Source organism: Hylobates moloch, unplaced genomic scaffold (assembly GCF_009828535.3).
Source record: "Hylobates moloch isolate HMO894 unplaced genomic scaffold, HMol_V3 SCAFFOLD_21, whole genome shotgun sequence".
NCBI lineage: Eukaryota > Metazoa > Chordata > Mammalia > Primates > Hylobatidae > Hylobates > Hylobates moloch.
The window spans coordinates 1,273,217-1,295,119 of NW_026652296.1; the positions used below are offsets into that span (position 1 = coordinate 1,273,217).

General features: G+C 57.8%; 1 protein-coding gene across 1 annotated transcript; it reads right to left on the reverse strand.

Annotated features, from left to right (window-relative positions):
• Positions 1–14,443, reverse strand: SLC17A9 (solute carrier family 17 member 9). The gene is made up of 13 exons (XM_032142051.2): positions 14,282–14,443; positions 10,103–10,300; positions 9,561–9,700; positions 6,677–6,776; positions 4,583–4,713; positions 3,965–4,061; positions 3,654–3,750; positions 3,018–3,105; positions 2,151–2,185; positions 1,594–1,709; positions 1,010–1,065; positions 859–888; positions 1–254 (listed from the first exon to the last, which is right to left on the reverse strand). The coding sequence occupies exons 1-13, from the start codon at positions 14,338–14,340 to the stop codon at positions 91–93; spliced, it is 1,311 nt and encodes a 436-aa protein (XP_031997942.1). The 5' UTR covers positions 14,341–14,443; the 3' UTR covers positions 1–90.
• Positions 14,444–21,903: the final 7,460 nt, after the last annotated feature.

Consider the following 21,903-nt stretch of genomic DNA (forward strand, 5'->3'; position numbering starts at 1 on the left):
TCGTGCGTCTGACCAAGTCCCACACACTGAGTCCCCTCTGTCCCGGGGCTGCTGGCACCTGGGTCCTTGGAGAGGCTGTGGGATTGGGAGCTAGAGGTCCTCGTGGGTGGAGCTCAGGTCCACCCTCTGGGCCTGTCCAAACACCAGGAAGGTGCAGAGCCCCAGGTTGCTGATGACGGCCACAAGGTTGAACAGGCAAGTCCAGGAGCCCGTGGTCTCGATCAAGTAGCCGCCCAGACACACACCCACGACACCTGCCCAAGAGATGCCCAGGCGGGCTGAGTGCTCCCGGGCAGCCCAGGCCCCACGCCCCACCCTGGTTCCCAGGGTAGTGCCAGGGAAGGGCTGGGGGTCTAGCGCCTGATAGACAGAAGCCCCCATGGTTCCCAGGGCTGAATTCAGTGTCCCAGCTGTGGGTCAGGCTCAGACTTGGAGGGTCTTGGAGAGGCAGAGATCTCACAGGCCATCCAGGAAATGGCCTGGTAACAAGTCCCCCTTGTCCCGCTGAAGGGGAAATGGGAGCCACAGGCCGGCCCAGGCGAGGCTGAGCTGGAGGACCCCCATCATCCACGGCACTCAGCGGGGCCAGGCGGTGTCCCGGGGACCCCGGGGACCCAGGATGGGAACATATCTGTGAGTCAGGGCAGATGGCAACGCATGAGCCACCTGTCGTCAGCAAAGTCCAGTGAAACCTGGAAGGCAGCCACATCCTCCTCTCCTGGGCCTGCTCTGGGGTCTGTGCCCTCCTCTGACACCGGGACCCCCTCTGAGGGGAGGCCCACCCCCACCCTGCAGCACCTCGGTGGGCTCAAACCCCAGAGACAGGGGAACTCCCAGGCACGGAGGCCCACCCCTCACCTGCCAAGGCCCCGGCTGTGTTGGCCACACCTGTGAAGAGGCCAGAGCGAGAGAGAATATGGATGGTCAGCAAAAGCCCTGCGGGATCTCCCATGGCCCACCCACCCGGAAGCCCAGGGAGGGGCAAAGCTGGGGTGGGCAAGGTCCTCACCAAACAGAAAGCCGGCGCAGGATGGGGCCAAGTCCTGGATGTTAACAGAAATGCCACTGTGGGGAGGAAAGAGGGTGGTGAGCGGCCCTGGCCACCACCGAGCTCGTGCCAGGGTTGTCACGGGGGAAGTGGGGAAGCAAAGTCTAGTGGAGCCACGGGAGGGGCTGGGAGATGCTCAGGCCTGCTCCCTGGCCAAAACACTGCAGCCCTGCACACCACACCAACACGAGCCCCAGCCGCCCACTGGCCAGAGCGCCGCAGCCCTGCACACCACACCAACACGAGCCCCAGCCGCCCGTCTTCATGGGGGACCCAGTGCAGGAAGCGACTCCTTAGAGTAAAGCGCTTGGGGGAAAGCACGTCTGCACAAGTCATGCGCACGTGCTGCTCACTGATGTGAATTGCTGGTTCCTAAAGAACTCCTATTGAGTCTTCAATGCAGTCGCTGCCCAGCAGCTTGGGAAGGGGGTGAAGTGTGAGGAAGACACTCAGAGAGAGGCGGACAGCGCTCCCTCTTCACATGCGCGGGCCTGGGGCATGCGGGCAGCATGGTGGCTCTGGTGGATGGAGCAGTCAGCCCTCACCTGTGGTTGAAGGTCTGGAGGCCGATGGAGGCTGATGCAAAGACTACAGACTCACAGAAGCTGGAGGTGTGGCCCAGGCACAGAGCAAAGACGCTGGAGAGGCCAAGCCCCATGCCCTGCAGGAAAGCGCCACCGTGACGGGCAGGCACCCGGCCCGCCTGCAGCTGGGCCCTCTCCTGACTCGGCCGCCCGACAGCCCCCCTGGGCGCACTGCACAAGGGTCAGGTCGGCTGGGACCGAAACCCTGTCTCAGACCAGGACCCCTAGAGGAGATCTGGGAGGAGGCGCCGCAAGAATCAGCCCCGCTCCAAGAGGGAGGCCCTTTTCGACGCGGGCAAGCTCAGGCTGGGCCCAGAGGGGCACAGGATGCTGACCCCAGCCTGCCCCCCAACAGCTGTCTAAACAGCCCCCTCTGGGCCCCAGTGCTGGACACATGGAGAGGCCTGGCATTTGCGTGGTCCCGGACATCAGGTGACTTGGGGACACAACCTGCGGTCCTGGGAGACCCTGAACAAAGCGGGGATATCCAGAGAGAATGACTGGAATGATTCTCCTACCTGCATGAGCTTTCGCACCGTGATGGCTCTGTAACCTACAAGGGGAGGCCAGGGAAGGGGCTCCCGTTAGCCCTTTCGTGCTGACACCCCAGACGACACCCAGAGGGGGTCCCATCCCGAACGGCTGCAGAGGGGCAGCAGGGGAGGAAGAGGCTTGGGGCTCAAGACAGCTGTCCCGTGCTGCAGGCAAAAACATGTGCACACGTGTGTGTGTGGTGCAGCTGCCAGGCAGCATGTGTGCCCTTGGAAGGTTCCCAAGGCGTGGGTTTGGGCAGAAACACAGAAGAACAGCCACACGGCAGTTACAGAGGCGGAAACAGGCGAGCGGCCCCACTTCCTCTGCTGCCCCAGATTTTGTAGCTTTTCCACAATGAATGTGTATTCCTTTTGCAATTAGGAAAAACATGAACATTCTAAGAATAGGGATACATGTGTGGAGAGAGCACGTGGGCACGCGTGTGCATCCGCCTGTGCGTGTCTGTGCAGCGGACACAGCACTAGGGGAGGAAACACGCAGCCCACTCAGGGCTCATCCCAGTGTGGGTCTGGAGCACTTGGAACAGAGACGGAAGCTCTTCCAAAGGTTCAAGGATGCTTGTAACCTCTGACCCCTCCAGGTGCCTTCCCGGAGGGTCAGGGGCTGCATCCAGCCCCCAGGGTGAGCTCCACAGTCACGGTGAGACCAGACCCTCTCACCACAGTCTAACCCCACCCTTTAAGGAGGAGGCTGAGCCTGGAAAGAAGTGCCCCTCTGTCCCAGCTCTCCGTGTGCTGAAGCTGCACCCCCAGGAGGGGAGCATCCTGCCCCTCAAAAGCAAGGTGAACCAGGGTGTGGCCTCTGGCCCCGGTCCCCTCCCTGGGGCTCACCCTGATTGATGAGATGATCAGAGAGAAACCCGCTGAATAGACTGGCCGGAATCGCCACCAACCAAGGCACCACGTTGAAGATCCAGCCCTGCAGGGGGGAGTGTGGCCTCAGAGGGGGCCAGGGCTGGCGCCTGGCCATCTGGAAGAGGATCCTTAGGCTGGACAGCCCCCCCGTGCCCACCACTGCCCAGGAAAGCTCTCCGGCAGGGCCAGCCCTGCTCCTGGGAATGTGCAGCTCTTGACCATCACCCGGCAGGGCAGCAAGACAGCCTCAGAGAAGGAACCGTGCTGACCGCAGGTGACCCCTCTGTCCACATCCCGGCTTCTGCACCGGCCTCCTCAGGCTCTGAAGTCGGGCTCTGTGGGCCAGCAGGTCACCGGTGAGGGCAGGGAGGGCTGCAGCCGCAGCAGGAAGGCACCGAGTGCCCGCATCATTTCCAGCCTCAAACACAGAAACCTGCCCCGAGCGTGGACGGGGTCCTCTCCAGAGGAAGAGCTTGGCAGTGCCAGGACCCTCAGAGTCCAGGAGGAGCCGAGGGTTCCACCATCTGCAGGCCAAGGACCCACAGTGCCTGGTGCAGCTCAAGCCTCGTACCTTCTGGGCGCTCCTTCACCCTGCGGGAGCCACCGACTCACCTTGGCATCAGGGAAGGTCTCCTTGAAGAAGGTGGGCAGCCAGGAGAGAAGGATGAAGAAGGAGCAGGCTGCAGAGAGCTGGGAGACGACGGCTGCCCTGCGGTGCCCAAGGGTGGACCGTGACTCTGGTGCCGCACAAGCTGGCCGGGCCTGTGGGACCCACCCCGAGAGGCCTCCCCTGGGGGCCAGAGTCCCACTTCTCTGAGCCTTAGGCCCTGCTGGCTCAGGGGCTGTCAGGTCCAGCCAGGTTCACATCCCCATGGTCACCGGCCCGGCCGCTGTTCCAAGGGGCAGCACAGGTCCCAGCTCACCAGACAGCAGGCTTCCGGAAGAGCCGTCTCCAGGGGACTCTGCTGTGCCTGGACACCGGCAGGCCTTGGGCCAGGACACTCGAGGCCAGGATGAGATCTGAGGGAGCAACGGTGTCAAAGTGACGGCTGTCAGGGCGGGAGGCGCCGTCCGCTGCCAAAGGATTGGGGATTTGGGGGTGGTTCCAGAGGGGTCAGCAGGCCTCGTCCATGCCTCAGGCTGCACATGGGCGCCAGCCTCCCGTGGCCTTCCCTACCAGGCACCTAACAGGTAGCATCACCTTTGAGAACCGCGTTCTGAACGACCCTCCCCACGGCCTCCTCCAGAGCCCCCTCCTGGCCACACAAAGACTTGGCTGCTCCTGCACCCTGCCTGGACCTGTGCCCAGCCGGTCTTCCTGGGTGTCTGCCTTAGCCCTAGATGGAACCTTCCAGATCAAATTGGGTGGCGGAGCCGCTGACAGCTCAGCACCCGAGCACTTTTCCTCACTGGTGGATTCTTTGGGAGGTCAAAGCCGCCGTCTCCAGGCTCCTGCTCCAGGCTGCTCAGCGGCTGCCACCAGGGGAGGAGGCACTGGGCAGCCGTGGGCGCCTGGGACTAGCCCGCCCTGCCTGCGTTACCTTTTTCACTCAGCAGGTACCTGTACACGTACCACACCCAAAGCAAGGTGAGGCCGCCGGAGAAATAGAAGATGCTCTGCCAGCCGTACCATTCCAGGAGCAGGGAGCCCACCGCCCCAGTCAGCAGTGTCCTGCAAAGACAGGGGGAGTGTGGCCAGGCCCCTCAGCGGCACCCCTTGGGTGAGGAGGGGTCTCTCAGAAACCCCACCCTGGTGCAGGCTGAGCCCCTGGAGAAGAGGGTGTTTTCATCGCCTTCAGAGCAGCAGCTCAGAAGCCACCGTCCCGGCCTATTTTGTTAAGGACTTCGGGTATTCAGGGGAGACTCCGGACACATAGGGCTGGGGCGGACTCCGGACCAGCCACGCGTGTGTCCCAGTCGGGCGGCTGCTGTGGAACTCACATTGCTTTTCACATCTTGCTTCTAGGCCTTCAAATTGGCCTACAATTTGTCATGTGGATCCTTTTCAACTAAAAACGGCACCAAGGAGGAGACAGTGATGAGCATATACTACAATGAAACTCCCCACGGTTTTTGTGCTTCAAACATCATTGAGAATAAAATTCAAAAAGACTTCTGGATGCAAAAATACCACGACGGCCAAATCCAACGATCCCCATCCTGTCCCCATGATTTCATTGTCCCAAATGGCCCCTCAGAGGCTCCCTTCTGGGTGCAACCTGGCTGGCGGCTCTGCTGCTGAGGCCCCTCCACTGGCTCGGGGGGGAATAGTTAACATCATGGCAAAAGGAGGAAGAGAGAGAGCCCCAAAGCGGGGCCTGGCATCCAGACGGGGCCTCCTTACTCCCGAGGAGCCTCTGCGGGGTGGACACAGCTCCTGGGGCAGCAGGACTTGGCCTTGGGCACTAGGGCGGGCTGGGGTAGCACTGTTCCTGCCCCTCCCAGCCCACACTTGACCCTGTCTCCGCTCCCCACCTGGGTGCAGAAAAACCGCAGGACACTCAATGAAACCGGGTTTTGGCCAGGCGCAGTGGCTCACGCCTGTAATCCCAGCACTTTGGGAGGCCGAGGCGGGCAGATCACGAGGTCAGGAGATCGAGACCATCCTGGCTAACACGGTGAAACCCCGTCTCTACTAAAAACACAAAAAATTAGCCGGGCGTGGTGGCGGGCACCTGTAGTCCCAGCTACTCAGAGAGGCTGAGGCAGGAGAATGGCGTGAACCCGGGAGGCGGAGCTTGCAGTGAGCCGAGATCGCGCCACTGCACTCCAGCCTGGGCGACAGTGAGACTCCATCTTAAAAAAAAAAAAAAAAAAAGAAACCGGGTTTTGGAGAAGTGAGGATTCATTCTTTAGTAGAAGTATGTCCCCTCCGGTTTATCTGAAATTCACATTCCTCTGGGCAGTCTGTTTTTATTTAATGAATCTGGTCACTCTAGGCCTGCCTGGGGCTGCTCCCGGCCCCACCTACAGCAGCCGCCTCCGCCCCTCTGAACCTCAGCAACAGTAACATGAGGGCCTGAGCCCCGCGACTGGGAAGCCCCGGTCAGCTCCTGTACCCATCCACCCTGCTACAACCATTGGGAAGGCCTCCCACCCCAGGCCTGGCCTCGATCCAGGCCACCAGCATCGCCAGAGGGTCTGGAGCTGCCCAAGGAGCGGGCACTGGGAGGGAGGACTGAGGGGCACGGGGTTGCCGTGTTGTGGATGAGGACAAGCCGCCCTCCAGCCAGCTGATAGGCCCACCCTGGCCCAGACGCTCCCGGGCTCACAGACTCTCCTGGCGGGGGTGGGGGCCAGTGGAGGGTGGGGACGGCATCTGGCTTTGTTAGCACAGATGAAAGAAAATGAGATGATATGGCCGCTCCTCCAACCCATGTCCCCAAGTCCCAGCCTCATCACCTGCCAGCCACTCCAGAAAGGCAGAAATATGCACAAAGCAAGCGCGGTGCCCGGGGCTGGTACCTGCAGAGCACAGCCTCGGGCTACAGAGCCCAGAAGGCGCCTGCGGGACCCGCCTCACCCATGGTGGCCCTGCAGGCCCATGTGGCCCACGCCCCACACAGACCAGGGGCCACTCGGCAAGGGGCTCACCTGGTGGCCTCTCCTGGGCCCCGTCTTAGGCCAGGACTTACCCAAACTGGGAGCCGGCGCCCACAATGCTGTAGGTGAACGCTCGCTCACTCTCCCGCACCTTCTGCGACAGCAGGCTGGTCAGGGCAGGGAAGTAAACCCCTGCAACAAGTGGAGGGAGGGGCTCTCGGGGTCCATCCAGGGAGGCCCGTCTGCTCAGGTTTGGGCTGTGATTCCAGAGGACGTCCACCTGTCCCTCTCGCTCACCTCCCCACCCGAGGGACCAGCAGGGCAGGGCTTTTGGTGCCACTGAGGAAACAGAGTCCTTTTGGGCGAGGCTCGCTCAGGGTCATGCCACCCGCATAGCTGAGGGAAACACCCCTGCTTCCAAGCTAGCCCTCCCACCCCACGAACACGCACATGTGCACACTCTCACCACTGGCTTCCAGCTGTACTCTACAGAGTCCTCGCACCAACATACACACACGCGCCTGCACACGCACGTGTCTACCGGCACACTTCTTGGCAGTGCTGCACGGTGCTCACACTGATGCAGATACATGCATACGCACGAAGATACACACCTGCGTGCACAGAGACCTGCCGCACGCGTGCACAGACACATACTTCCCCCAGGAAAGCTGCCCTTCCCTGTTTTATAAACTGAGCTTCCTTCCAGGATTTCTTTTGGACCGCTTTAGAAGTTTGGAAACCACCTTACCACCCCATGCAGCTCCACATCCAGAGGGCTCTGAGCCTGACCTGGAGGGACCCTGCGAGGGGAGGCACCACGGAGCCACCGTGACAACAGGAGCTTGTCCCCCAAACTCACGGGCCCTGTCTACAGGGCACTGATGCTACCCCACAGGGGGGCATCGTCAAACAGACGGCCACACACAGGAAGCGCCTGCCTGGCCAGCGCCTGTAACTTTCAACCGCAGAGCGCTCACTCACAGGCTCACGGCCCAGAGGCGGGGCCCATTCCCTCACTCCCTGGAGGGAGGCTGGGGGCTGCCTGGCAGAGCTCTGTGGGGCTCCCTCCAGAAGTCCGATGCCCCACAGCAAGAGCCACAGGTCTTGGGACACCCGGCATCTCCGCTCTGCCCAAGGACAGCGTGCACAAACACGGCAAAGCCGGCCGCAGGTGGTGCCCACGGTTACCACGCAGCCGCCATTGCTGCCCCCCAGACCCCCAGAGTAGGCTCGTGGGCACAGGATGACATCTGACATTGAGATGTGCCAGACTTTGAAGGTTTCTAGAAAACAGAATGTGCCTCAGGTGCCAAGTCATCGTAGCACAAGCTAGGCCCCGCAGAGGAAGCGCAGCTGGAGCTGGCAGCGAGCCTACGGGGTCTGGCTGCCTGCTGGGTCCCCAGAGCTGCCCACGAGGACAGCCGCCTGCCTCAGGGCCAAGGGTCTTCTCAGCAACACCTAGGAGGCATTGGTCAGCCCAGTCTGAGGCAGTGCCACCATTTTCTTCACAGCTTCAGCCTTAGGACCCTCCTCCCTCACCCCAAAGACCCTCCAGTAAACAACGATGAGGGCCCCCACCCCCCGCCAGGCCTGTCCTCCCCTCCAGGTTGATTCATTCATTCCTCTCCTCCTCCTCCAGCTCCTGCAGTGGGGCCTGGGCAGTGCCTGGGGAGGCGGTGATGCTGGAGGGGCTGGCTCTGGGACGGGGCCTCACAGTAAACACACAATCCTAAATCCTCAGTTGCACTCGCTGCACCCTCTTCTGAGGGTGGGCCATGCACGAGGCCCTTGTTCTCATGTGACACCCCGTGACCATGAGAGTGGCCTCTCTCCTGGGCAGACCCCCTTCCTCTGTTATGGAGAGAGTCCCAGGTAGCACCTTCCAGGCCGTAACCTTGGGGAGTGAGGGTGTGGAGAGGGAGGAGAACGCGGCCTGGGAGTGAACTCCCCAAAGTCTCCGGACTTGGAGGAGAAGGAGGGCAGAGGTTCTAGGGGAGCCATGGCCAGCGCTCTGAACCTGATGCCGGCTCAGGAAGGTAGGGGGAGTCCTGAGTGGGGGTCTGGATGGCCCAGGATACTGGGGGAGGAGTGGCCCAGGCCGGGAACTGCTGATGGGTGGGGTGGCCAGGCAGGCTGGGTTGGGGCAGGCTCTCGGGGCCGGCAGGCCCCTGCAGGTTGGAGGCCTAGCTGTTTCTCCAGGGGACCCCAGCCAGGTAGGGGCCTCCCAAAGCCCCCTTTGCCCCCCACCCACCTTGTTCTCCTGACAATTAAGGCGCTCCAAGGCCCTAGTATCCGAGGCATCATCAGCATACGTGTGACCAAAATGCACAAAACCCAGAGTCCCACAGCGGGTCCTTTGCAGATGGAATCCGCCACTGAACTAAGGTGTTTGGTGACAAAATTCAGGGGCAGGGGCAAGTTCACTACACAGGTGCCCCCTGTGATCCTGTGTATCACTGCAGAGTGTGCACCTACAGAAGGCACATGCATGGCCACACGTACACCCTCATACGGGCACGCTCACACACGTACACACGCATATGGGCACGCATAAGCACATACACATGGATATGGGCACGCACACACATATACACACATACAGGCATGCACACGCATGCATACCACCTGCACGCACACATGCACACACACGTGTGCATGCACACATATGTACACACATGCACAAGCACAAACATACATGCACACTGCTTGCATACACGTGTCTGCAGGGACATATGCACTTGCACATGCACACACACACAGGTGCATGCATGCACATGGGCATGCCCATACACACACTTGCACACGCATACACACAGGTGTACGCATGCATGCAGGCATGCACATACACATACACACTTGTACACCACCTGCACCTGCATGCACGCGTGCACCTGCACACACATCCGTGCACACTCCCCTTGTCTCCCCACCTGGTGCCAGAGCGTGTGAGGGAGCCACCTGAGCTCCCCTTACCTTGGAGCAAGCCCATGAGGATACGTGAGAAGGTCATGAAGGCCAGGTGGGCACTGCTCAGGTGGGCGAGCAGTGGGGTGACGGCCGCGATGGAGCCCCAGGCAGAGGCCGACAGCAGGATGACCTTCTCACCCCCAATCCTGGAGGGGAGACAGAGGGAGGTGAGGATGTGGCTGTGCAGGACCCAGGGGCACCACCCTGACTCAGGGCAGCCCTCGAGTGGGTGCTCGGAGCTGGGCCTGGCCTATCTGCCTCTACAGGGCCTGCTCATGACCCCACAGCTGCCTCATGAGAAGACCAGGTACTCCAGGGGAGCTGCCTGCCTCCTCTGCCTGCAGGGCCCTGGGGCCTTGCCAAGCCTGGCCTCTCCCCTCCCAGCTCCCATCTTCCTCTGGGTGGGTCTTCTGCCCAAATTTATCCACCAAGCTCCTTCCCTGGGAGTCGCATCCTGTGTGTGCAGCAGCAAAGCCAGCCTACTCGCCCCTGGAGGCACCAGTTGGGCGGCCCCCACCAGCCTAGAGATGGGGAAGAGGAGCAGTTACCGATCCCCGAGATGGCCGCCCACAACCTGCGTCAGGCAGTAGCCCCAGAAGAAGCTGCTGAGCACGATGCCGGCCTCCTTCTTGTTCCAGCCGAAGTCCTGGCTCATGGAGACAGTGCAGATGGGCATGCTGGAGCGGGCGCAGTACAGAAGGCACGTGCCCAGCAGCAGCGTCCCCGTCCATGCCTGGCACTCGGGCCTGTGGGACAGGAGATGGTCAGGCCCTGGGGAGGCCCCACGGCCCTGCTGCTTCGAGTTCGTCACTCAGAGACCTCCCTCAGGGCTGGGGGACGTGGGACTGTGAATGGGGACAGCTTTGGTGGAGGGCAACTTGGCAAGCATTCAAACGCCTAATCGCACCTATCTGCTGACCCCTGGGAGAACACAGGCAGCCAGAAATGAGGCACAGTGGCGGCTGGGAGCAACTGAGTGACCAGCGCTTGCGCAGGTCACGGCAACAACAACTCATCCTCACAAAAGGTGCCTGGGCCGGGCCCTGCTTGTTCCCCTCAAAGAGAACAGGGGAGAAGGTGACCAGGAGATGGGTGGCAGAGGAGTCGGACACTGGAGAGTCTCACCCCACCCTTCCCAAAAGGTCCTGTCTGCCCCTGCGGGGAGACGGCTGCACCCCGGGGGTGCGCTCCCAAGAACCTGCCACAGATGGGTGGACGAGGGTGTGCTGTGGACAGAGGGGCAGGTCTCCGTCCTTCTTGGCGCTCTCTCCAAGTCTGCGCCTAGACGCTTCCCACAGGAGAAAAGACCAGCAAGTCGGGCACTGAGCACGCCCGAGATCACAGAGCCAGGCCGGCCAGCTCACACTCCCAATCCTGGTGGAGGGAGGCCCGGCGAGATCTCGGAGGCAGGAACAGGTCGCCCCAGCAGCCCAGAGCTGCACCCTCTGACACCTCCCGCTCTGCCAGAGGCTATCCTGGCTCCAGCCCCTCCCCACAGCAGGGCCAACCATTAACCCCTGGAGTTTGGAGAAAGTCGTGTGGGAGGAAGTGCTGTCTGTCCTGGAACTTGGCAGTGAGTGTGGTTTCACCAGCGTCATTTGCAGCCAGCTTCCATTCTGGGGACAACTGGCTTGCCCCATATCTGGCTGTGGCCTGGGTCTGGGGACCAGGTCTGCTCCCTGGGTTACCACAGAAGGACACAGTCCTCACTGCCAGCCTGCCTAACCCAGTACAGCCCTGGCCTCCACGCCCTGTCCTGGCGTGGTTGATACCCGCGGCCCTGTTATTTACCTGGCTCCAGGCTCTCTGTAAACAGTTTTCATTGACTTAACACACAAGACGTGCAGAAGGGACATGGGGGCCCCACCCTTAACTTTCCACTAAAAGCCACACAGTCCAAAGGTGCCTTTAAAAAGGAGCTTTAGAGCCAGGTACGGTGGCTTATGCCTGTAATCCTAGCACTTCAGGAGGCCGAGGTGGGCAAATCACTTGAGCCCAAGAGTTCAAGACCAGCCTGGGAAACATAGGGACATCCCCGGCTCTACAAAAAACAAACAACAACAACAACAAAAAGCTTTAAAAATTAGCCAGGGCCGGGCCGGGCGCGGTAGCTCACGCCTGTAATCCCAGCACTTTGGGAGGCCGAGGTGGGCGGATCACGAGGTCAGGAGATCGAGACCATCCTGGCTAACAGGTGAAACCCCATCTCTACTAAAAATACAGAAAAATTAGCCGGGCGTGGTGGCGGGCGCCTGTAGTCCCAGCTACTCGGAGAGGCTGAGGCAGGAGAATGGCGTGAACCTGGGAGGCGGAGTTTGCAGTGAGCCGAGATCGCGCCACTGCACTCCAGCCTGGGTGACAGAGCGAGACTCCGTCTCAAAGAAAGAAAAACAAAACAAAACAAAAAAAAAATTAGCCAGGTGTGGTGGCAGGCGCCTGTAATCCCAGCTACTCGGGAGGCTGAGGCAGGAAAATCACTTGAACCTGGGAGGCAGAGGTTGCAGTGAGCCGAGATCAAACTACTGAACTCCAGCCTGGGCCACAGAGTGAGACTCCATCTAGCGAGGCTCCATCTCAAAAAAAAAAAAGAAAAAAAAAACAATTAGCTGAGTGTGGTGGTGTGCACCTGTGGTCCCAGCTGGGAGGCTGAAGTAGGAGGATGGCTTGAACCCAGGAGGTCGGGGTTGCAGTGAGCCGAGATTGCACCACTGCACTCTAGCCTGGGCGAGAGAGAGAGATTCTGTCTTGAAAAGAAAAGGGGGGGGAGGTGCGGGACCTGTGTCCAGGTGGCTCCTGCCCCGCACTGCCTAGCCGTTAGCTAGAAACAGCAGAAAGCTCAGTTGCACCGATTCTCACCCGCATCGCGGCCAGCACAGTACTGAGAACACAGAGCCACCCCCTGGCCTCCTTGGAAGGAGGAAATCAAGAAGAGCCCTTCCAGGCAAGCAATCTGCCCTACATGGCAGGCGGCAGCCACAGCCCCTTCTCTGAGCTGGGCAGGTGGTGCTGGCCAGGTGGGCACAGGGGCACCCTCCACAGCCGCTAGGGAGACAAGGATGTCAGGCTGGAGAGGACGACCCAGACAGTTGGCTACCTGAGGGCTGACTAGGACCCCAGGCTGGGAATCTTCCATCCTGCTGGGGGCGCGGGGGACACGGGGTGTGCCAAGAACCGGAAAGCTTTGGACAGCCTGAACAGCTTCCTCCCACCACTCTGCACTCCCTGAGCCCAGCAGCCTGCTTCCTGTGAACTTTCTAGAGCAAACGGCCCCTGTGCAGAAGCAGCATCCACGGCTGAGCAAACAGGTGGTCACACGGCCCCTCAATTCAGAAAAGGGAACTGTCCGGGGCCGGGCCAGGAGAGCAGCAAACCGGAGAGTGTGGGTGCCGCCCTCCAGCTCTGTTCTCGCCTGGCCCAGCCTTCGTGATGTGGCTGCAGGAGGGAAGGCTAGGAAAAGGCGTGGGCGTGGCAGCCTTGACCGACAGGCCCCTCCAGAATCCTTGGCGCTACCCAATAAGGGCCTGCAAAGGAAGTTGCCAGAGCTGTGGCAAGGGCTCCTTTTTAAACACTGAGCCTGGGAGGGACGTAGTGAAGGCGGAGCCACTCAAACCCAGCCGCCAGAGAGGAGGCCCTGAAGCCCTGGGGAGTTGGCCCTGCCTGACAAGCCTGGATGAACATGGGTGGGGGAAGAGGAAGAGAGCAAGCGGCAGGCCCCGCTGAGGGCAGCCCTCCCCTGTAATTGGCGCCTGACAGGGCTGTGATCTGGGCTGCCAGCTTTTCCCACGCAGCCAGCACTCCCTTCATCTGGGTGCCAACATCCGATGGTGGCACTGCCCCTTTGGGCCTTCCTGCAACTCTTCCCAGCACTTCTAGGGTCCTCAGCCCTCGTACAGCTGGGAACTGGTGGGGCCAGAAGGTGCCATTACCTTGCCATGGTCAGGGTAGGTACCCTGGGGACTCAGTGCAGGCAGGAGACTGCTCTGGAACCCACAGGGCCTGAGTCTAGGCCCAGGGTCCAGCCACTTGAGGCCTCAGCCCAAGACCCAGAGCCAAAGGGTTCAGCAGTGTGGGGGCTGCTCTCAGGAGCTCCCTGGCAGAGGCCCTCCCCAGCTGACCAATGGCCCGCGGTCACCATCTCGCCTGGTTTCTGAGGCGTCACCTGCCCAGGGAGCCTCCTACAGGCAGCAGTGCTGGTGGCCAGGCGACCTGCCCAGGCCCTGCTTCTCCCCACCACCAAATGCTCTGAGAGCTGAAGCCAGCGGGGAGCTCGTCCCCAGCACACAGCTGTCACGTGGTGGCAGGACGCCCCCTGTCCAGCTGCAGGCTCCAGCCCGTGCCCCATACCTGGCCTCCAGACTGTCCCAGCGCCTGCCTGTCGGGGTCACGCATACACAGGGTGGTCCCACCTGGCAGGGGCTATGCCTCCTGACTGTCCAGGACAATGCTCCTGGCCTGGGGAACACAGCCCTGCCTGGAAGAGCCCCAGGAACACTGGCTGGGATAGGGCACTTGCCAGGTCCGGTCTCGGAATCTCATGGCAGGGAGGAAGGACAGGGCACTCACTTCTTTCCACCTCCCAAAAGAAACACAGGAGGCCCCACAGCCAGAGGAGCCCGCCCAGCTCAGTGATCCCCACCTAGCGTCGTCCCACACGGCAGTATCTCAGCTCCCTCCCCACGGCCCCATCTCAACCGCTCCCACCCCCCCTCCCCTCACCCCCGCCACACCTGGACCACTGGGTGTCCCCGGCCATGTCCCTGCGGGCCTCGTCTGGGGGTGGCTGCATCGGGCTTGGGGTGCTCAGACGGCGTGGGCACAGCTGTGTCCGGGGGCTGCCTCCCAGCCCAGGCTGACCCACCCGGGCAGCACCGCCCAAGTCCACGTGTCAGTCCCAGCGTGCTTCCGTCTGGTTCTCTCAGGACTTGTCGCCCCCAGACGGCCACCAGGGCGGGCAGGCGGGGCAGGGCGGGGCATACCACTTGGGTGCCCGCCCCACCCTGCTGACGTCCCTCCCTGCTGCCCCATAGGAGCGGGGCCGACAGTCACCCTGGCTGGGTCGCCCTGGCTGGTCCGACGCGCCCTGGCTCAGCCCCAGCCGAGGTTAGTGTGAGGGCAGAGGAGGATTCCCAGCAGCAGGCCGGTCGGACTGGGGCTTCAGAGAAGGGCCCTGGTGGTAAGCCTGGTCCGAGAGGTGCCAGCCCATCCCTTGGACATGACAGGGAGCCATGAGGCGGTCTGTCCCGTCTATAAAATGCGGGATGATGGCAGTCCCTGCCTCACCGCTCAAATAAAATTAGGGATAAAGTCTTAACCAAGTGCAGAGAGAGTAAAAGTCCAAGGTCACTGATTTTTAAAATGGATCTTTCGGGGCAGGGATGGGTCCACTCCTGAGCCCTTGGACCAAGCCTGGGAGAGCTGGGCAAATCCAGCGCTGGCCAGTGTCTTCTCAGCAGATGCCTGTGAAGGTTGTCATTGGCCCCTGGGCCCCTGAGTTCCTGGACAAAACGTGTCCTGAGGACCCATCACAGGCCAGGCTCTGGGCTCAGGGGCAGGGGCGATGGGGTGGGGCCCCCACTCTGTGTGCTCCTGCTGCCATGCCAAGGATGAAGCCAGCAGGGGAAGGCCTCAACCATGCAGCCTTTCCCCAGGATGCGGCAGGGCCTGCTCCTCAGGTGTCGCCCCCACCTCCACTAGGGCCCACCTCAGTCCATCCTCCACGCAGCAGCCACCACCCAGCAGCCAAGGGAGACACGCCTAAGGCGGGAACCTCCACTTAGAACAGAACCACATTTACCCAGCCCTTTCCCCCTAGCCCTCAGGTCTCCAACAGCCCAACCCACTGCACTGCAGGGCCTGCTCCCTAAGCCTAGGGCTGAACAGGTCTTATTTATTTATTTATTTTTTTTTTTTTTTTGAGACGGAGTCTCGCTCTGTCGCCCAGGCTGGAGTGCAGTGGCGCGATCTCGGCTCACTGCAAGCTCCGCCTCCCGGGTTCACGCCATTCTCCTGCCTCAGACTCTCCAAGTAGCTGGGACTACAGGCGCCCGCCACCACGCCCGGCTAATTTTTTGTATTTTTAGTAGAGACGGGGTTTCACCGTGGTCTCGATCTCCTGACCTCGTGATCCGCCCGCCTCGGCCTCCCAAAGTGCTGGGATTACAAGCGTGAGCCACCGCGCCCGGCCAGGCTGAACAGGTCTTAAAGACACAAGCACCCTAAAAAGCAAGGCCATGCTTTCATCCATCCTGATGTAGGGTAGGGTGGAAAAGATGGTGGCAGAGAGAGGTTTATCGCCCCAAACAGCCCTAGCCCACAGCCAGGAAGTTTGGAAACTGTTGCTAAACATGTCGCTGTCAACAGCACCCTCTTTGAGGTGATTCGCTTCCATTCACTCTGTGATGGTGATTTCCTACCAAGATCTGTGATCATGCCGCAGCAGACATTTGCCATCTGGTTACCCAAAGTCCCCTCCTCCTGGAGCTGATGTTCTGGGGCAGGTAGACAAAAATCAAAGAAGTGAAAGGGGTAGGTAAGGGGTGTTACTTCAAATAGGTTGGACTGAGGAGGCACCCCTGGACACCTGAGTGAAGGCTGGATGAGCTGAAGAAACGGGCCGCACGGCGACGGGTGGGTGGGTGAAGGGGCCATCTCACAGGGACATTATGAAGCTGGGTGTTGGTAGTGGCCAGATGGAGGCTCTCCAGGCTTCTGGTTGATTCTGAGAGCTGCCCCGCACCCAAGCATCTTTGAGGCCTAAGGTGAAAAATTATGTACGGACAGTAGACAGTCAACACCTGGGTTTTCAAGGACAGAGGGTGACCTTGTGGACAGGGCAGTCACAGCCAGCACCCGCTGACCTCTGCTTCTGGAGGGCTGCGTTCCTCCCTCTTGCTGGGCCTGGCCCACCTAACTTCTTCTTGTTTATTTCAAGTGCTGCTATAGGGAGATGACGCTAAAGATTTTTTTTAAAGCAAATCCATGCCTCACTACGTGTGGCTCCCGTTGCTCAGCCTCTGCCTCCACACACCTCGCAGAGGCCCCAGGAGAGCCCAGCACAGCTTCTTATAAACCAAGACAAGCCAGCCCTGGGCCGGGGGCTCCTCCCTGCACCCCACTTAGCCCTGCACCCTTCCAGCCCAACTACAATTCTCAAGATGAGGAGTCCATAAAAAGGAGACTGACAGATGGCACTTTCCTCTGCCATGACTGACAGGCAGCAGCAAGAGGGAAGACCACGGTACTGGACATCACGTGCGGGTAGTGCCTCAAAGGTGGGGGCACCTTTCGGGCTGAGCTAACCCTGTCAACAGCAGACTGGAAAAAGACAAATAACTGTGAGATGGTGCTCGAAACCAGAAAGATGAAGTCTGCAATGATGACAAACGGATTTGGTGTGATGTGGGTGCGATACAGAGAATCATTCTTCAAGGTTCTGGAGTTCGTTTTTCTCAGAGCTGGTAAACTCACTGTTCGAATCTTACAAGCACTAGTGTTCAACATTTCTAAAACTGGGAGGGCCCAGTGAGGACTGGGTGGGCACACAAATCTATAAACGAGCACGGACGAACCCTGGGCTGCTGTGACCCCCAGCACCTCTTCCCATTCTTCCATGACCCTCCATGGCAGAGAATTCTTGGTGACGGGTCAGCCTGCTTCACTTTCAAAGCCAGCTGGGAAAATTACCAAAGCTGTCAGTCACACACCGTGATCCACAAGAGGGAGAAAACCTTGTTTGTGTGAGGAACGCCTGCAGATGTGTCTCCAGGAAGCAGAAGTCACAGCGAGACGGAGACCTTGCCTGACACCGGCAGCTCAAGGCAACAGCAGCTCCACCGCTTCTCCCTAGTTCCCAAGCTCAATTCCACCTCAAATACACAGAGACCCAAGGACAGGAGGTGCTGCTGAACCCAGCACTCTTCATCTCCAAAGTGAGCCTGCGGCGTGACCAACTGCCTTGCATGGATGGACAGCTGGCAGAAGAGCCTGCAACGTGACCTGCATTTAAAAACCTGAGAAAACCTGTGGAGGAAACCCACTCACCTTCAGTTGTTACTCCTTTCATGAATTCTTTTGGTTATAGCTGTGCCTATGGGTCTACAGGCTTCACCTGATAAATGGTCTTCTGTACTATGGACAATTTGGACACGTAAACCTGGCCTTCCAACTAGGCGACACTGAAATGTTGCAGACAAATCAGAAAGTCACATTGCCTTTAAATATTCCCCACACACATGCACCAGGCTGACTGGTGGATACTGGGGTGTGAAATGAGAGAAACAGCCCCCACCGTGCAGATGTGGGGACATGATTATTACCAATTAACCACAGGCTGCACCTCAGCTCCTGTGCACCAGGTGCCTTGTGCCGGTGGCTCTGTAGCATGGGCCTGTTTATCTCCAAAGCCATTTTGTGGCTTCTGGAAAAGGCAAACAAGCTAAGGACATTGCACCTCCAAGGAGCACATCTCTTAGAAGATTCTTGCCATAGCTAGTTACACCAAAGGCCCATTCAAACTCCATGTTCTACTTTAACAGAAGTGAAAAACCATAAGCAAAGATGGCATTCCAAAATAAGGCAGAATATCTAAGACAGGAAGGCCATGTGTGCAAGGATGGTGTGAGCCTCCAGACTGTAGTGTGGGAGCTCACACCGAAGCATTCCTGGTGATGCCCACCTCCACCAAGAACTACCGTGCTGCCTTCTGACCCATGAGGCTAATGGACTGGCAAAGGTGTGTGGACGTAAAGAACACTGTGACATGCCACTGCCACACAGGGAGGAGCAGCAGGTGAGGAGAGGCCTTCCCTGTTCTCCGATACCCAACAAACACGCAAGCTCTCAACGCCTTGCTCCATGATGCCTGCTGCCCGTTTCTGAATTTCACCTCAGGCCCTTGCAGTGCTCAGCCTGAGTCCTTTGAAGAACCCTACAACTGCCTTCCACTCATGAAGATGCTCATGGCCCTGAAAGCATGGTAGCCACCCAGAATCAGACACCTGTAGTTATCTCCTGCCTGGGGCTCAGGCAGGTGGTGGTGGGTGTCAGGCTGACTGGTGGATACTGGGATGTGCTGGCGTATTCCCTCTGTTTTTAATATGTTTGGAAAATTTCATTAAGCAAAAAAAAAAAAAAAAAGAGTAATTACTTAGGCTATTCAAATCAGTTTAAAATCATGCAGTGGGTAGCTCAAAAGTTCTACTTCCTTCACACCAAGGAAACTAGTTTATGAAACATTAAGTGCCCCAGTCAAGAGAGCAGCTGACAGGTTTCAAATTAAACACACCAAGTACAGATTCACAAACTAAAAGGGGCAGCACTGTCAGAGTGAAAGGAGAGCCAACTACAATTCCATGAGGCGAGCTTTCTTCTGTCCTTCCATTCCAAGATACCAACTTTCAATACAAATGCATTAGTATTTGTTATTAAAATAACCTTAGGAAAAAAGAGAGCTTCCAGATAACAGTTCTGAGAAAAATGTGAAAACTTTTACTGTTACATTAAGAACAGGTGGTAGAAGCAACCTATTCTACACTTCTCAAAAGATACTGGGGGGCACATATGCCACGCTGGAATAAAGAATACAGAATCAAACATGTACAAAGGTACCACAGCAGGTTATGGTTCATACAGGACTTTAAATGACCAATGTTGACAATACAATTCGCAAAAAATATGAGAAAAGCAATATATATTTCTGAAACAAAAACATACCTGTTGTAAAAAACAACACGCGTAGTATAATAGAACAGTCAACAGAGCAGCAGTTACTGAAGACAGACGGCAATAGGCAGCTGCGCCAGCCATGGGTCTGCCGTGCGTCCACACTCGTGAGGCCCTATTGTGAACAACGCAACGGTCTCCATCAGCGGGGAAGCACACAGACTGCTTGGCCACCATGCTTTCCGCCTGGTCTGTTCACACCGAGATTTAGCAGTAATAGCCCAGAAGGGAATGCAGCTCCACGCTCCCTAAGACATCAATGTCTTCAACACACGTGTAAGATTCTTTCTGGAGCCCCTAGCTCCTCCACTCTTCAAAACTAACAACGCACAGAAATAGAAATAAGACAGCAAAGACATCACATTGCCTTAGAAAAGCTGTCCTCAACTCATCTTCTCTACATGTTTTCAGATCATGTCCTGACGGAATGGAAAGAGCAGCTCCACCTCCCCGAGGCTTCTGCGGACTCCGCACACACACGACCACCAGTCTTCTGTCATGCGCCATGGAGACTTTGGTCCCAACCAGTGTCTGCCTTTTCTAGAAACTGGAGACCCTGATTCAAATGGCAAGATGTGTTAGTTCCCATTTGCTTTGGCAATAACCCTATGCTTCACAAAGATTCCAGACTAGGGGTTATTCCTCACCCAACTTCATGCATCAGGAACACAGAGTACCAGAATACTCACATTTTATTTCAAGGCACTCTCCACCAGAAAGTATAAAAAGAATAAACTACTCTGTAAAATGTGACATCTTTATAAACACAACAGTGAGATCCAAAATGAGACAAAGCAGAATTATGCTGAATGCTCATTATCCCAAAGTGGCTTAATTTCATTTGCTTGCTGCAAAGACAAAGACTGTAAAAAGGAGTAAAGAAAGTGTGCAAAGCACTTCCTTGGAAGACCTCGTCCACTAACAGAAGAAAAGCAAGTGCAGCCCCTTACACGAAAGGCAGGCAGGCAGTAACATCGGAGACTTCCCAGTCTCCCCGACATCTGCTCACGCTGGATGCTGGCACTGGCTTATCACGAAGGGAAGGAGAGCAGTAACATCGGAGACTTCCCAGTCTCCCCGACGTCTGCTCATGCTGGATGCTGGCACCGGCTTAGCAGCTACCCACTGGCTGAACTAGAAATCAACACCAGCACTTCACGTGACAGCCACGTAGTGACAGTCCAGGCATGTGATGACCCCATTTGTGTTCCCCTAGTTTGTGGAGTTCCTATTGCTGTGCTTCTCACATCCTCTAGTTTTAAGAATATGTCAAACTGATTATACATTATACAAGTAAACGATCTTATATACACGAATAGTAAAAGGTAATTAGGAATATGCTGAATCATCTGGTGCTATCGAAGAAAACGTGCAGATGTATCTCTCTCACCTAACCGTTTTCTTCTAGCTTCTGCTATATTTCATCACCTATTAGTTACTCTTTCCCTCCAACTTATCTTCATCCTCAAACCTCAGAGGAAATAATCACAAGGGTCACATCTGGGACAGCGGTAGTTGGAAGGCAGCATTTCTAGGGGGTAGGGAAGCACCACCTCCCCAGCACCGCATCCTCACAAAATCCAAAGGGCAGCCAATGGGTTAGTCTGGAGGCTGCCATGCTTCTGTAACAACCGCAGCAATTTTATCTTTGCATCTCTTACTGGATTACATAAGCCACCTAGGTAAAAGTAAACACTGCCAAAAGCTCCTACCCACTGGAAGGAGAAGTAGAGGGCTTGAAAACACAATTTCGCCAGCCTCCAACGGAGAAAGAAGCATCATTCAGAGGCGAGAACAATGCTGTGGATGCCTCCTGATCAACACTCAAGGGATGCAGGAGCTCGGTGAGGACGGTCCCTCAGAGGCAGATGACCTGACCGGCTCAGGTACTGGCAAGCTGGCCACCAGACCTAGACCGTGCTTGTCAAGATGCCTTGCTACTTGAGAATAAGGCGAGATCCCAGATTCAAGTGCTAGCAGCATTCTGCCCCTCAGATGCGCCTGCAGGCTCCACTGGCTCCAAAGAACGCCCTTGGATGGGTCAGAAATTCCATGAACATCCACAAAACCAACACTTAGCACTGCTCAGTGGGGTCAACAGCGCCTGGTGGTCCGCTGCAATGAATCCAAACACATCTGTGCCCAGAGGTACACGGCCACGTGCCCATCAACTGTCCCGACACGCAGGCAATGCACACAGCCCTGCACCGCTTCCCTCCTGCCCACCACGGAGCAGGGGACAGTTCTGAGTGAACAGAAGCAGGACATCGGCAGAGCCGGCTGACGATGGAAGATGGGATGCTGCTGAGATACTGAAGGGCAGATCACTGAGGCTGAATATGCGTTCCTTCTGCCAACAGTTGTGCAACACCAGCTGGGGCTCTGCGTCCCCACTGGCCAAGGGCTGCCTTGCTCTAATGAAGGCCACTCACTCAGCACAGGGCCAAGTGGCCTTTCCAGCTGCAGGTACCAGAAAAAGCCACTGCCGCTATCACAGAGGGAAGAACGCCCCAAAGACAAAAGGTCATTTGAGATGATTAACATCTTTTAGAGGCCATTTTGGTCATTCTTGAAATAAAAGAGAAACCTTTATTTTCAACAAAACTGCCCAGAAGAGATGGTTCATTGA

Excerpts from the sequence above, each read along its gene's own strand:
- SLC17A9 (XM_032142051.2), bottom strand. The coding sequence starts at position 14,340 with ATGCAGCCACCCCCAGACGAGGCCCGCAGGGACATGGCCGGGGACACC. Across the intron at positions 2,186-3,017 it reads TGATCATCTCATCAATCAGG|GTTACAGAGCCATCACGGTG; the intron begins GTGAGCCCCAGG and ends CTCCCCTTGTAG. Across the intron at positions 889-1,009 it reads CTGCGCCGGCTTTCTGTTTG|GTGTGGCCAACACAGCCGGG; the intron begins GTGAGGACCTTG and ends GCCTCTTCACAG.